Source organism: Fringilla coelebs, assembly GCF_963513975.1.
Source record: "Fringilla coelebs genome assembly, chromosome: 1".
NCBI lineage: Eukaryota > Metazoa > Chordata > Aves > Passeriformes > Fringillidae > Fringilla > Fringilla coelebs.
In genome coordinates, this window is record NC_140028.1 from 52,575,560 (window position 1) to 52,588,614 (window position 13,055).

Sequence of the window (13,055 nt, forward strand, 5' to 3'; positions counted from 1 at the left end):
AGCTGCATGTCAGCCCAGGTAACATCTCACACCAAAAGAGACAGTTAAAAGTAACAGCAGCCCACAGCTGATGTTGCTTCTTCTTTCCCAGCTGAATTTAGGAAAACTGAGGGACAAAAAAACCCTATGCAGTCAGGCCATTGCAACTCCTCCTGCCACTAACCTTTCTCTAAAAGGGTTTGCTTCAATGTTTTTGCGAGCAGCACTCGAACATTTGGAACCTTGTCAGATGCCAAGTGTAGTAAGTGTGGCAACAGATGCACAGCAAACTGGTCCATGGGCAGGCAGTCATCTTCACTGATAGTCTGGCAGGAACACAGAGGCAATTTCATTACATTTCAGCACAGGGAGGATGAAATCTCAACACATAATCAGAAACCTGGAACTCCCTTTTTTCCCTTTTATTTTTTTTAAATCACTGCACCACTTGAAAACAGGAGAGAAAAGCAGAAAACCTTTACAATCCTTCTCACAGTTAATTTAGTCTTTGTTTAAACTAGATACTATATTCAAACAAAAATGGTTAATACCAATAAACACCTCTTAAACCAAAACGTTTCTCTAAATAAGCTCAAAGCTCACATTTCTCAAAACACTTCATAGAACTGTCCACCTGGGCAGCAGCCACAGTGGCTCCCAGTCTGCACCTCTGCTACAACCTCCAAATTTGACCATTTCCTCTGGATCCCAGCTAGTTTCAACTCCTGATTGTTTTGCTGAGAATGCTTTGGTTTTTGACCAAGTTGCTCTAGCTGGTCGAAGAGGTACAGGCAGCACCTACTGATTGATTTGTAAAGATTTATTATCCAAATATCACTTCATGCTGAGCAATAAAGCAGCTTCCCAACTCAGAGATTACTTTGCTACACTTGTGCTCTATATTCAATATGCCCCCAGAGTACAAATGAAAAGACATTTCACCTGGCAAATAAAGACAAAAGTCTGCCGACCAGACCATTTGTGGCATCTACAGAACTTTTCAACAAGTTCATTCATGAGGTCTACCACGAAGGTTGGTGTTGAAGCCATGTACAGCTTTTTTACCATTTCACTAACCTTGAAGAAATGAGAAGAAAAAAAAAGTAAATAAAAAAATTACCTCCTGACCACCAACACTCAAAAGTCTGACAGCCTAAATTTATTTAGATTGCTTTACCAGCTTGTAGGAAATCCAGCGGACAGAGGACACTTTGTCTGCACAGAGGCTGAAAGCAATAGGCCGCAGGTAGTCATAGATGTCCCTGGCACTGTACAGGTCTAGGAGCAAAATCAGCTGCCTACAAGATGGAAGAGAACCAAAGAGAGTGTATCACAGTAAGAAAAAAAAGCAGTTTAACTGAGTACCATCATTTATATGACAACACTTATCAAATATGCAATGTGGCCATAATGAAGGTACTGGGAAGCAAAATCTGTTTCTCAGTTGCCATCATCTGGACTGTGGGTCACTTGCAAATATCAAACTGCCATTTATTCACAATAATGACAACACACCTACTGGGAATTTTTAAGCAAGGGGGATGTGTGGAGGAGGAGAAGGACCATCTACTAATTAAAAATGAAATTAGGAATAACACTGCAAGACATCTATTATATGATTTTCACATTTTTAAATATCCACAACAATAAAAACAATCATTCTGAAAACCACGTACTCAGCCAGCTCAGCACGGAAACGCCAGTTCCTGCTGTTATCAGTCACCAGGAATTCCTGAAGCTGATAAAGATACTCTCGTCTTTTGTCAACATGAAGAAGCTGAAACAGTAAATACAAACTTACATAAAGAGTTACAGGCTACAATCAGCAGACAGAACAAGAGTTTTAAATACATCTAATGAAACATTCTTTTTATTTAAAAAACCTTAAATCTTTAGCAACAGTGTTGCTTTCCTGCGATAAACCCTGTAATGCTTAAGACTGTAAAATCACATGGGGCACTACTGAAAGGAAAATGTGATGAGTCTCTGCTTTTACTCTAAGAAAAGAAGCGTAAATAGTAGTTTTAGGATTTGTGTCTCTCAGCTCCAGAAATGAGGCAGTTACAAAGAAACCTCTACATAAATTTGACAAGTAAGTTGTGTAGGCAGATTAGAGCTGAAAACCAAAAATCATACACTGAATAAACATGAACAAAGCTCTTCAGAGAAAATAAAGTGGCAGCAACAGAGATCTCTTGCAACATATATTCCAGTATTCAACAGGTATCTGCAAAGATTCCTCCAGAGTTAAATGGGTAGGAACACAGACATACCTTCAGAAAGTCATGCAAGTGCTTAAGCACACCTATCCTCACTTCATCTAGGTCCTTCAAAAAGCCATTGAAGACAGGAACTAAATCTCCAGCTGTAAGCTGGTCTCCAAGGATGACAGCAAGTTCGTGTATAGAAAATGCCAGTGTCCGCCGAACCTTCCACTGCAACATAAACAAATCAATGTTATTGATCCAAAGTGCTCCAGGCAAACCTGAGGGTCGGTATCCAAGCTGGACTCCCAGCAAATTCCACTACTTACAAATATCTTTACAGTGTCTCATGTAACAACTGAAAACTACACGGGAAATTTAAAACAAAAAAAAAGGAAAATGGAAGAGAAGACAAATGACAAGGTATCATTTCTTCCACCTCAATATCAAAGAACTATTAAAATATAAGTCATCAAAATATTTTAATTTTCCAGGTGCCAGGAAGCAAAATAGTATTCCTGACATCAGTGCTCTTGCACAATTACTTTTTGGTTTAAATTCTTCAGCATAAATTAGTTTCATGCTTCTATTGTCTCATTCTGCTTTTGAAATTAAATGAGTAAGAAATATATACCACAATACTTCAGCTGGGATATTTTAGCTTCCATAATGGGTAAAATTTCTTCCATACCTGGTGCCCAGCAGCCCAAGGACCAGTGGAGCTTTCAGATACCCTAAATTGAGGGCACATTGTTTAATTTGAGTAGTTATTTCAAGAAAGTCTTTTAAAAATAAAATCGCATCTATTCTTTAGCCAGCACTTTCCAATTAGCATGGGCACTGTTCTTTTGCCTTGGTTTGGTGATCCAATCTTAATTCAGATTAGACTGGTGATAAATTCTGGACACTTCTGAACACAGAGCAATTTGTTTTTACTTGTGTTTTAAATTTATTAGCTGCTTGTTTTTAATGGCTGCAAAGGAGCCTGGAAAACATGAGCAATAGCCATGTATAAAATTACTCACTATGTATCAACTGAGAACTGCTGCTCTGACAGAGCAAGCAGCAAGTTCAAGAGAGGTGAAGCAGTCTGAGAATATTTAAAAAAATAAAAAGAGCATCTCCAAAAAAGGAAACAAAGGAGGTCTGGGAAACAACTCTAAACCACAAAATGCAGAAAGCCACCTCCTTACCACCTGACAACAAGGAAAATGCTGCTATTTCCAGGATTTGTTTTTAAAGCAGCAGTGCTGCTGCATGGTGATAGCGATGTTATTCCTGTATGACTAACTGGATGTGGCACCAAGGCCTGGTGTGAGGCTGACTCACTGAGCTCCAGACATGCCTGCAGGGGCATGTCTGCTCACACAGCAGCACAGCCCAAATTCTCAAACCTAGGAGGCTCCCAGACACTGCCATAAGATCTCAAGCATGCACAGGAAATCAGAAACCTGTCCTCATTTTCCTACTGGAGATCCAACTCCCACTCTAACCTGCCCATTTCTTTACTACCTGAGCACCGCACACCCCCTGCTTCCCCCTGCACCATCATTCCTGATAGGATCACACCAGCGATGGAAAGCTCTGTGTAAAAAAAAGCACAGCAGCCCAACATCCAGCGAACAGGAGAAACCACTACAGAGGTTCCAATTAGTCTTTGTCACGTTCTCAGAATTTCAGACTGTTCACTGCTTGAGCTCACCTGCATGTCAGATGCCAGAGTCTCGTAGGTATCTTTCAAGCAGTGCCAGTTCTGCCTGCCCAGGGTCAGTGCCACGCCGGGCAGGCTGTAGGCGCAGTGCTTGGCAATCTCGGTGTCCACTGTTTGTGCGCGGGACGGATCAGTCATGGATAAATACTGATCCAGCAAGGCTTGAGGTACAACATCCTGCAGCAAGAGAAAGGCACAGCATCCACACTATTTTCACTTACCCCTCATAAGGCTCACTATCATTCCAGGGCACTCTTTTTTCCCACTTTTTTCCCCACCACTATAGAATATTATTTAATTACAGTATCTTAATCAGAGCACAACAGTTTTGTATCTGCTAAATTCCACCAAAAGGTTCCAAAGAAACAATAGCGTGACTGGGGGCTATTTGAAAATATACAGACCAGCTCAAGAGGAGCAAGTGGACAAGTCTCCTTAGGGAGTCTAGGAAATGGAAATGCTGCATTCTACCCTTTGCAAACATTCAGGCTCACGTTGTGCAAACTGGCCATTTTGTGTCATCCATAAAGACAGGCAAAACAGCAAATGATGTGACTTGCTCAAAAAAACCTTTCCTAATTCTCTCAAAATCTTGAAAAGGTGGAGAGAAGAAAACTAAATTAAAATGCCTTGGGGAGGCAGGGAAAGGGAGGGAGCAGACTACAGTGTGTTCAATACTGCTTTCAAACTCCCTGAACAATCAGCAGGGAGAAAGAGGCTCCTCCAGAGACAGAGATCTCTGGTGAAGAACTATCCTTCTGTCCACTGAGGAATCAAAGCATCTGAACCAAAATTCTGTGAAAACCTCCTTACTACTGCCTTTGCTTCAGCTGTGTCAGGGACTGACTCTATTAAGGGGTGCACAAGACCATTTGCCTAACACAGCTGCTGAATAGCTCCACTGACAAGAACAAGCGAGGGACTGAGGTTCCCACTCAAGGAGTCACACTGATGCACAGTGGCAATGTAATACCAGACTATGGAACAAATATTTGATTCCTTTTGGAAAAAATACCAGAGGCAGTTCCAGCTTAATGAAACGCTTTCAAAACTGTTCTGAAAAAAGCTATCAAGGGGTGGGGGTGGTTCCTCTCAAAACATGTAATAAAAAACCCATCCTGTTTCCTCAATAACCTGAGTTCCATTACAGCATGGTTCCCATCGAAAACTAAACCAAATGAAACAGAGCCTGAAGATCTGTGACAAGTTATCTCATGTCAAAATAATATTGTCATCTCTCACGTATAAATGTAACAGAAGCAAATGCTAAATGAAGCCACTAACTCTGGAAACAAGGACTATTTTAAAACTACTTAATTAAGAGGTATTTAATAGAAATTAGATCCTGTCAGAAATGGCTGAATGAAAAAGGGGATAAAGGAAATACCCATATTTATTTTTTAAAAATTCACTTATCTGCTACATATAAGAAAACCAGAAGTTGCTGTCATTTACCTGTACTTTGGATTTTCTTTCTTCCTCAGGGCTGAAACTACTGTTGGTACTCAAATCTGAATCATTATTAATATAGTGAAGTGTAGAATCCATACTCTGTGAAAAAAAGAAAATAAAAGGTCACATAAAACACGCTCTATGATTAAACAGAAAAGAAATACCAACATCAAGAAGTGCTGTCCTCACCTCAGAGTCTATTTCTTAGATTAAAGGAATATATGTTTTAATATCAAATACAATTTTCCTGCAGCCCAAAATCAAAAGGTCTGCAAGATAAATCTGCTTTCAATTTCAAACAGAAGCTCCTCTTACTAGGCTCCATTTTGGTCCTTATGGAATTAAAATCACAGGGGAGGAGTACTTTTGAGACTGCATTAAGGAAAATATAACTAACATACGGGTTCCATTGCTTCTCCCCTGAATAGAAAGTAAGAAAACACCTGAAGCTGATTTTGATGGATTTCTTGCTTTGGAGTTGTGCTAGAAAACGGTCAAAACAAAGCCACCCTCACACTGAAAAGTAGAATCTGATGAGACTCATGCTGTTGCACCCTTCCTGGAGGTGATTATTCTATAACCTTCTCTGGATGAGCTTCACCTTATAAAAGTGAGTCCTACTTGGCCACAGCTGCTGACAAGACCCGTAGCTTCTCTCAGCAGTCCTATTAAAATAATTTTCAGCAATCATTTTAGCACCTTGGCTACACATCTGGGCCTTGAGGAGTGGCAGAGGTGTGATGGGCTGCAATGAACTGTGCTGCTGGGGGGCTGCAGCACCAACACTTTCCTTACAAGGGCAGTTCCCCAAATACAATGGCTTAGTGTAACAAACCACGAATTTCAAGCAGAATGCAATGGAAATCTGAAAAGTAGATCAGGTTGCTGTGTGCTGGAACAGGACAAAGGCATTTTTGCTAGAGGTATCTATCTATTCACAAATGCTGCAGGGTGAGCTCCTAGGGTCAACACAAACAACAAGAACATGCCTACTTCCACCAGCTGCTCAGATCATTTTGACGAGAATTTTCCAGCAAACTACAAACTTCTTCCAAAAAAAGCCTCCAGGATACAATCTGTCTTCCTCGGTTTGACTTCAGACAGTTGCTTTTTCCTTCTCCACAAGCTGCTTTCATCTAAGCACTGGGCTGCAATTTTAGCTGCTGAGGTATAATTACAGGTGATAAAGAACAGGCAGAGCTGTGAGGCAATTGCATATCTCTGGCACAGCAGTCCATGTCACCTGTCAGGCTTAGGAAGCACCAGCAGCAAGAAGGTGTTAAAGACCCAAGGAAAGAACAGATTTGCAAGCAACTCCAAAACTAAATGTGTCCAGCAGCACACAGCTCCAACTGTAAAACTTCCGGAGGCTCTGAAAACTATCTCAGCATGATTTTTAGTTTGACAGTCAATTCCTCCTTCAGTCTTTTTTAGCCTTTTGTTTGTTTGGGGGTTTTTCCCCCTGAAAAAGAGATTATTTTCAGCACTGGGACATGTCACCAGCTTTGATGTCTTTCAAATTGTGGAATTATGAGGCAGCCAGTACATCCTAGCCACAGTGCTTTCCATGAGGTGCCAGTTTGCATGGGGCCAGAGGTTAGTCATCCATTCTGTTACAATAAAAGTGAAAGGACTCCATCTCACATTCCCTGCTCAGTTCCAAAAGCTTAAAAAAATCATACTTTATGGATTGAACCAGTCAAACAACTGAATATAATGGAGGGTGTCAGAGATGGGAACGTTTTCACTCAGCCACTTTCAAAGTCAAATATGCATTCCAGGGAGGAAAAGCTTCAGTAGAGAAGAATGACAGCCATCAGTCAGTATTTAGGTTATGCAGTATCTCCACCCCTGAAAATGAAGTTCCATCTTTTTCCATGCACACATCAAACTAAGCACTGCAGAGAGCCAGGACATGAAAATTCAGCAGGGTTTAGCCTGAAAGCTTATTGTGTACCAAATACAAAATCTTTGCCATGGCCTTACAGATCTCTAAGGCTAAGCTTCCCTTGGCTGCATAACAAGAGCTCTAGGGTCATGCTTCAAAATCTCTGCTCTGTGTCAAGGGTTGCACACCAGGACAGGCGGTGCTGGTGCTTCCTGGTGGAGCAGCTGGCCCCTACAAAGAAGAGGCCAGTGTCAGGGGTCCATCTCCTCCTGGCATCCATCCTATTCTTATTAGAAAGAGGTACTTGTGCCAGACAGGAGTGAGAAGGTTTTAGCCCAGTTTCCTTTCTCCCTCTACCTCCAAATAAAAACAGATTCCAAGACACATCCCCTTATCAAACCTTATAAAGTACATAAAACCTAAAGAAAATAAAAACAGTGCCTCCAGAGAAAAAATAAACAGCTGCCCTCAAAAAACAAACTTCATCATGTCCCAAAAATCTTACTGGTCCACTCTATTACATCATTTGTTTTCATTTGAATAGAGAATCTCTCTTTAACATGCAGCATTAACTCCTTCATGAACCAGTACAGCTGCCAAAGGACAAGCAGACTGTGGTTTTGCTTTCTGGTGTATTGCAGAACTGAGCAGGCTGCATTCAAATATAAAATGCTGGACAGCTTCACTTCTCTCAAGTGTCCAGCACCCTACTGACACACTGCTATGCTGAGACTTAAAAAAACTCAAGAAAAGACTAGAAGAAAAAAATCACCACCACAACAAAACCCCAACTAAACTAAAAAACCCCAACAACCACCTGTGAAAATCAGAGGTCTCTTCACTGCTAGGGGCAACAGTCTATTTGCTCAACAGATCACAGCTTGAGTCCCAGAATTCTAGGTCACCTCTATAATATTTGCTCACTTGTAAAATGAGGACTTGATTCAGTGCCAGTAACAAACAAGAGACTGACAGATTAAGAGCATCCTTTTAAAGCATATAATTGAAACATGCAAAGTCAACATATACCAGCAATGTGACAGGTTCTTAAATTTTCTGTCAGCACTATACTCTGTATACAAAAACATAAAACACAGGAGAGGTCCCTCTGCACAAACACCACCCCCCAAAATTCTTAAGAACAAGGATAAATGTACACTGTAATTTCAGGTAAGCATTAGAAAGAAGTGATCCTATTTAAAAAAAAATGAACCTGACATAAAGGAATTGGAGGCAGGCTGGTGTTTTTGAAAGAAACCACATTTGTAAAGTTAAATTACGATTGTGTATCATCAGCAGTATCCAAGTAAATGTAACATTCCTAAACTCCTCGTATGTTTTTGGTCTACATGGTAGTCCAACATCTTAGAGAAAAAGTTAATAAAATGTCATCAAAAAACACTGCTCTAATTGAAGAAGGATGAAAACATTTGCACTAGACTGATATTAACTCCTAGACATTTCAGATGCTTGTCAAAATTTCATCTGGAAAACACAATTTCAGTAGTATGACGCAACAAATCTCTTGCTCTGGTTTATGGAGCCTATTTTGGAACCACTGCTTTCTGCAACACAACAGCATTTAATACCACCTGAGCTTGTGGCATTATATGCAGTGAATGTAGCAAAGAACAGAAAAGAGTATCAAATGCCAGAACTACAGTCGGGCAGGGAATGGGGAGAGGGGCTGAAGAAGGAAATGCAAAAGACTTCAAGATGTTACTGACTGCTAGAATCTTTCAGCAATCCTCACAACATCTCAGTTGCAGGTCCTCAACTTCTCTGATACAGACCAGTAAACCATCATAAATCAATTCACAGAGAGCAAAGAGAATGAGAACGAAGTATCTCATTCTCCAGGTTCAGGGAAGAGCACTGGAGAAGAAAATTCACTCATTAACAGTAGGGATCTATTTTAAGCAAGGCACTTTCATATTAATAAAATGTGGAAACCTCTCCAAATGCAACAGCCACAGATATTTTAACAGAAATTTTGCAACAGAGATTTTAACAGAAACAGTTTAAAGAATTTACATGGATAAGCACAGAACTGGCAAAAACAAAGGCACCCAACACAAGTAATTTTATTTTAGTAGCTAGCGCTTCAATACCATCCAACAAAAGGGAATGTCACACCAGCCAAAAGTGGAAAGCATTTGGCTGCAATCATCACATGAATGCAAATTACAGCTCTGTTACTGGAGCCCTGGAAATCCTAATGGGAAAAAATAAAGTACTAAACTCTCCTCTTACCTCAACAGTGTCACCAATTAAAGGCACAATATCATCCAATATAGGTTTAAAACTTTGTTGGTCATTGATGGCTAGTTCAGTCTGTGAATCTGTTCCCTTGCCAACACTGGCCATTGTTTCTTCTTGAGGATGCAAATTGGATGCTCTGAGTGCAGCAGACAACACCTCCACTTGTGCTGCAGTACATGAAAGAGAAATACATGAGAGACTAAACTGCAATAAAACTTTTAGCAAGTCCACAAATTCAACTTTTAGACAGAGACTAATTAACTGAAAGATGGTGGAGGAACTACAGGAGAGGTATACCAACTTAAGATCATATTGGTAAATCCCAAACTAGGGACAAATTAAGTGCTAGATTAAGACTCCACTCTTTTTCTAGGGTACCCAACCAAACCACAGTCCAGTGAAATTTGTCCCTAAAGCTGAAATAAACAAACAAACCCCATAACTCAAGATGAATAAAGAGACTGCTGTCATGGCAGGACTGGCGCTTTAACAATTTAGTAAATATTAATGGTGCAAATAGTTTTTTGGGGGCAGAATAGCCCATGAATATTAACTTACAGACTGGTCCATTTGTGGGAGGTGGGACTAAGAGAAAGAGGGGCAATGTAATTCAAATAAAGATTGAGAAGAGGTTTTGTAATACACAAAGGATTTCAGTGCTGAGAGGTTTTTCTCCCTCTATATATGTTCATTAAATTCTGACATTATAATAGCAACTCTAAAGCAAGATCGATATAGAAAGATGCCAGACCCGATACTTCAGCCTTCTTGGATCCTCCAAACAAATAAGAAAGTTGCACTGTGTGATGTTCTCTTTTTCATCTAAAGAAGGCATTAGCACTTCATACTCTGCTATCCACTCTTTTGGGAAAGATCCAGCAGTCCTGAGGCTGCTCTGCTTTCCATCCCTCTGTTTACTGCCAGTTAGAAAAAGCTTTGTTGAGCAATGCTCCTTGGATACAACCTGACCTGAGATCAGGTATCAGAGGCAATCTCAGCTGCAAGTGACACAGAATTCAGTGCAGATTGATCTACTCTGCCACTCTCCTCCTCCACTTCTTTCCAAGAAGGCAGGGAGGAATAATCTCCTCACTTATTAAATTTATCCAGCCATCCGGAAGATCTGTTCCACATAGATTTTGTCCTTTCCAAGGCTTCTTAAATGTTCACTGTGAAATTACACAACAACCCATATGCTTCTTTTTAATCCCACATTGCCATACTAAACTACAGAATTCTTAATTTCTCCCTCCAGCATTTTGAAAATGGTTGTTAACAAGTACTAAACAAAGAAAGGTGGACTCATTTGTAGATAGAAGAAACAGATATGATATACAACTGCTACAAGAAACAAGAATTGTTAACTCAGCAAAATCTTAGATTAGAAGCCTTAGCAAAATCTAGCAAAAATTGGAAAACACACTGTGGGTTCACTGGTTTGTTGGTAGAGTCTGATGAGCAGGAATAAAGACAATTCTCTACAATACACAATGCTAACACTCTAACTCTGTCCAATTTCTGAAAAAATAACCCAAAGATATTCTTGCTGTATTACTGTATTCCTCAACAAGAAACATGAAAAACAAACTGTTAAAAACTTAAAGTATAGCCAGCATAATACTAATACTTCCACTATAAAACATGTGGAAAATATAGTTTAAATATATATAATATATATTATAATTAAACATAAATAAATAAAAATAAGGAATTTTACAATTTCTAAGATTAATAAGAGACTGCTACAACCTTATTCTTCAAGTATTACTTCACTGGTAATAAACTTACATACTTAAAGACCCATGAGAATAAAAAAGATCGAGGTTAATAAACTACCAGAAAATTTAAATGTTATATAAATCACCCCCAAAACCAGGTAAAATAGGTGGCTATGCTAGAGCAAGAAATTCCTGGCTTGTTTTTAATTTAGAGAAATCAAACAAAAAAATTGAAAACCAATTATATTCTGCTGCACATTGAGACATTTTTCTTGAAGACACTTTTCATGGAGCACAACTTAATGTAAAATGTGCCTTCCTCTCACCTTCACTTTAAAGTGAAGAAAGCTTACCCTGACTAGGTAAACACATAGTACTTCAACAGGATGTATATTTTCTGAAAAATCCACACAGAGACACAGAGATTACTTATAGTAACAAAAGTATCTACAGCAGTAATTGGGAATTTCCAAGACATATTCCCCACCCATGTCTCACTATCAGCCTGCACACCTGGACTGCCCTTGCTTAGGGGCTTTAACAGGATGGAGACAACACCTGTCCTGATTTCCTCTGCCTGCCCTAGAAGAAATATGACAAAAATGTGCATTTCCTCAGCTTCTTGTCAGTTCTACAATCTCAAGATGTGGGGATGAAGGACAGGAGAAGCCAAACTCCCAAGGATTTCATTGACTGCCAAGTGCCTTCTTTCTTCTTTCAGTGCTTATCTGTAACTTCAGGGCTGTCATTCACTGAAAGGTCAATGTCCTGAAGTCCATAAACATCTTAAGGTCCTAGCTAAAAGAAGAGCCAAGCATCACTGCTGCTCCTCATCTCTCACTAAGAGATTTCCTACTGACATGAGACAGGCAATGGTTTCCAGAAAATCATTTCAAATTCAAGTAAAGGCTCCCTTTTTGTGCATGACAGAAATGCTTCAAGAAGATCTCTGACTAACCTGTTTTCACAGCTACCATCAATAAAAACTGGAGTGTAAAGGTCAGTTTTGCATAAAGCACAGAACTCAGGTAACTGCATTGCTCAGATAAAGACAATGTTCACTGGATCTTAGACCATTAATTAACTCCTTCTTCAACTTTTGCTTCAGATGAGATGTATTTTTAAACAAAAAAGTATTTAGTCTTGGCTACTGCATCCTAAAATAACTATTACAATCTGTAAATTCTAAGCCACGTTTTATCTGGTCTTACTGAATTTCCTGGTTTTCAGGAGTTTCTGTTCTTTCAATAAACCTTATTGTTGTTTTCTGTTTCTCCTGATGTTTCACTAGAAGACATTGATGTTTCATTTTTTCTTTTTTCTTTTTCTTTTCTTTCTTTTTTCTAAAGGATCTGCCTTCCTTACCCTCACTTCTTACTCAGAGGCAAAAACTATGGGCTGCAATGGGTACAGAGATGAAGTAACTGAAACATAAGAACAGTTTCTTCTCCACTTACTCCTCACCTGTTCCATTAACAACATGTTTTAGACTTTTACTGCAGGCAGTGCTAGTAACCTAACTTAAAGTTCTTATAAGGGAAGCGGATCATTCGACCCCACATTTGGGCTGGTTTGTTCATATTAGGTCTCCTTTTGGCAAAGCAGCTTGTAACTAAGTGGCTTAGGCCACAGTTAGCCTCAGTAGCCTGCAAGTCAGGCTTCCTCTATTCCCCCAAATAATATTAAGGGCAGCTGACATTACATGATTTAGCCCTTTCTATACAGATCATAAGATAAAGCCAGTTAAAAAAAGTGTCTGTGGAAAGAAAAATAAATAAATAAAAACATCTGAGGAAAGAAAAGCAATCTCTGAAGGAAGTGAAGACAGCAGCAGCCTCAGG

The 13,055-nt window shown here is 39.6% G+C and overlaps 1 protein-coding gene across 4 annotated transcripts in view; it reads right to left on the bottom strand.

Moving 5' to 3' along the window:
• PPP4R1 (protein phosphatase 4 regulatory subunit 1) overlaps positions 1-13,055 on the bottom strand; it is a 62,214-nt gene that overhangs the window by 2,469 nt on the left and 46,690 nt on the right. For all 4 annotated transcript variants that reach the window (XM_084204363.1, XM_084204362.1, XM_084204365.1 and 1 more), the window contains 8 exons: positions 9,488-9,663; positions 5,350-5,445; positions 3,886-4,071; positions 2,253-2,414; positions 1,656-1,756; positions 1,157-1,277; positions 922-1,056; positions 164-305 (listed from right to left, as the gene is read on the bottom strand). In XM_084204363.1, the coding sequence (XP_084060489.1) occupies positions 164-305; positions 922-1,056; positions 1,157-1,277; positions 1,656-1,756; positions 2,253-2,414; positions 3,886-4,071; positions 5,350-5,445; positions 9,488-9,663 (1,119 nt within the window). The remainder of the gene's footprint in view (positions 1-163; positions 306-921; positions 1,057-1,156; positions 1,278-1,655; positions 1,757-2,252; positions 2,415-3,885; positions 4,072-5,349; positions 5,446-9,487; positions 9,664-13,055) is intronic.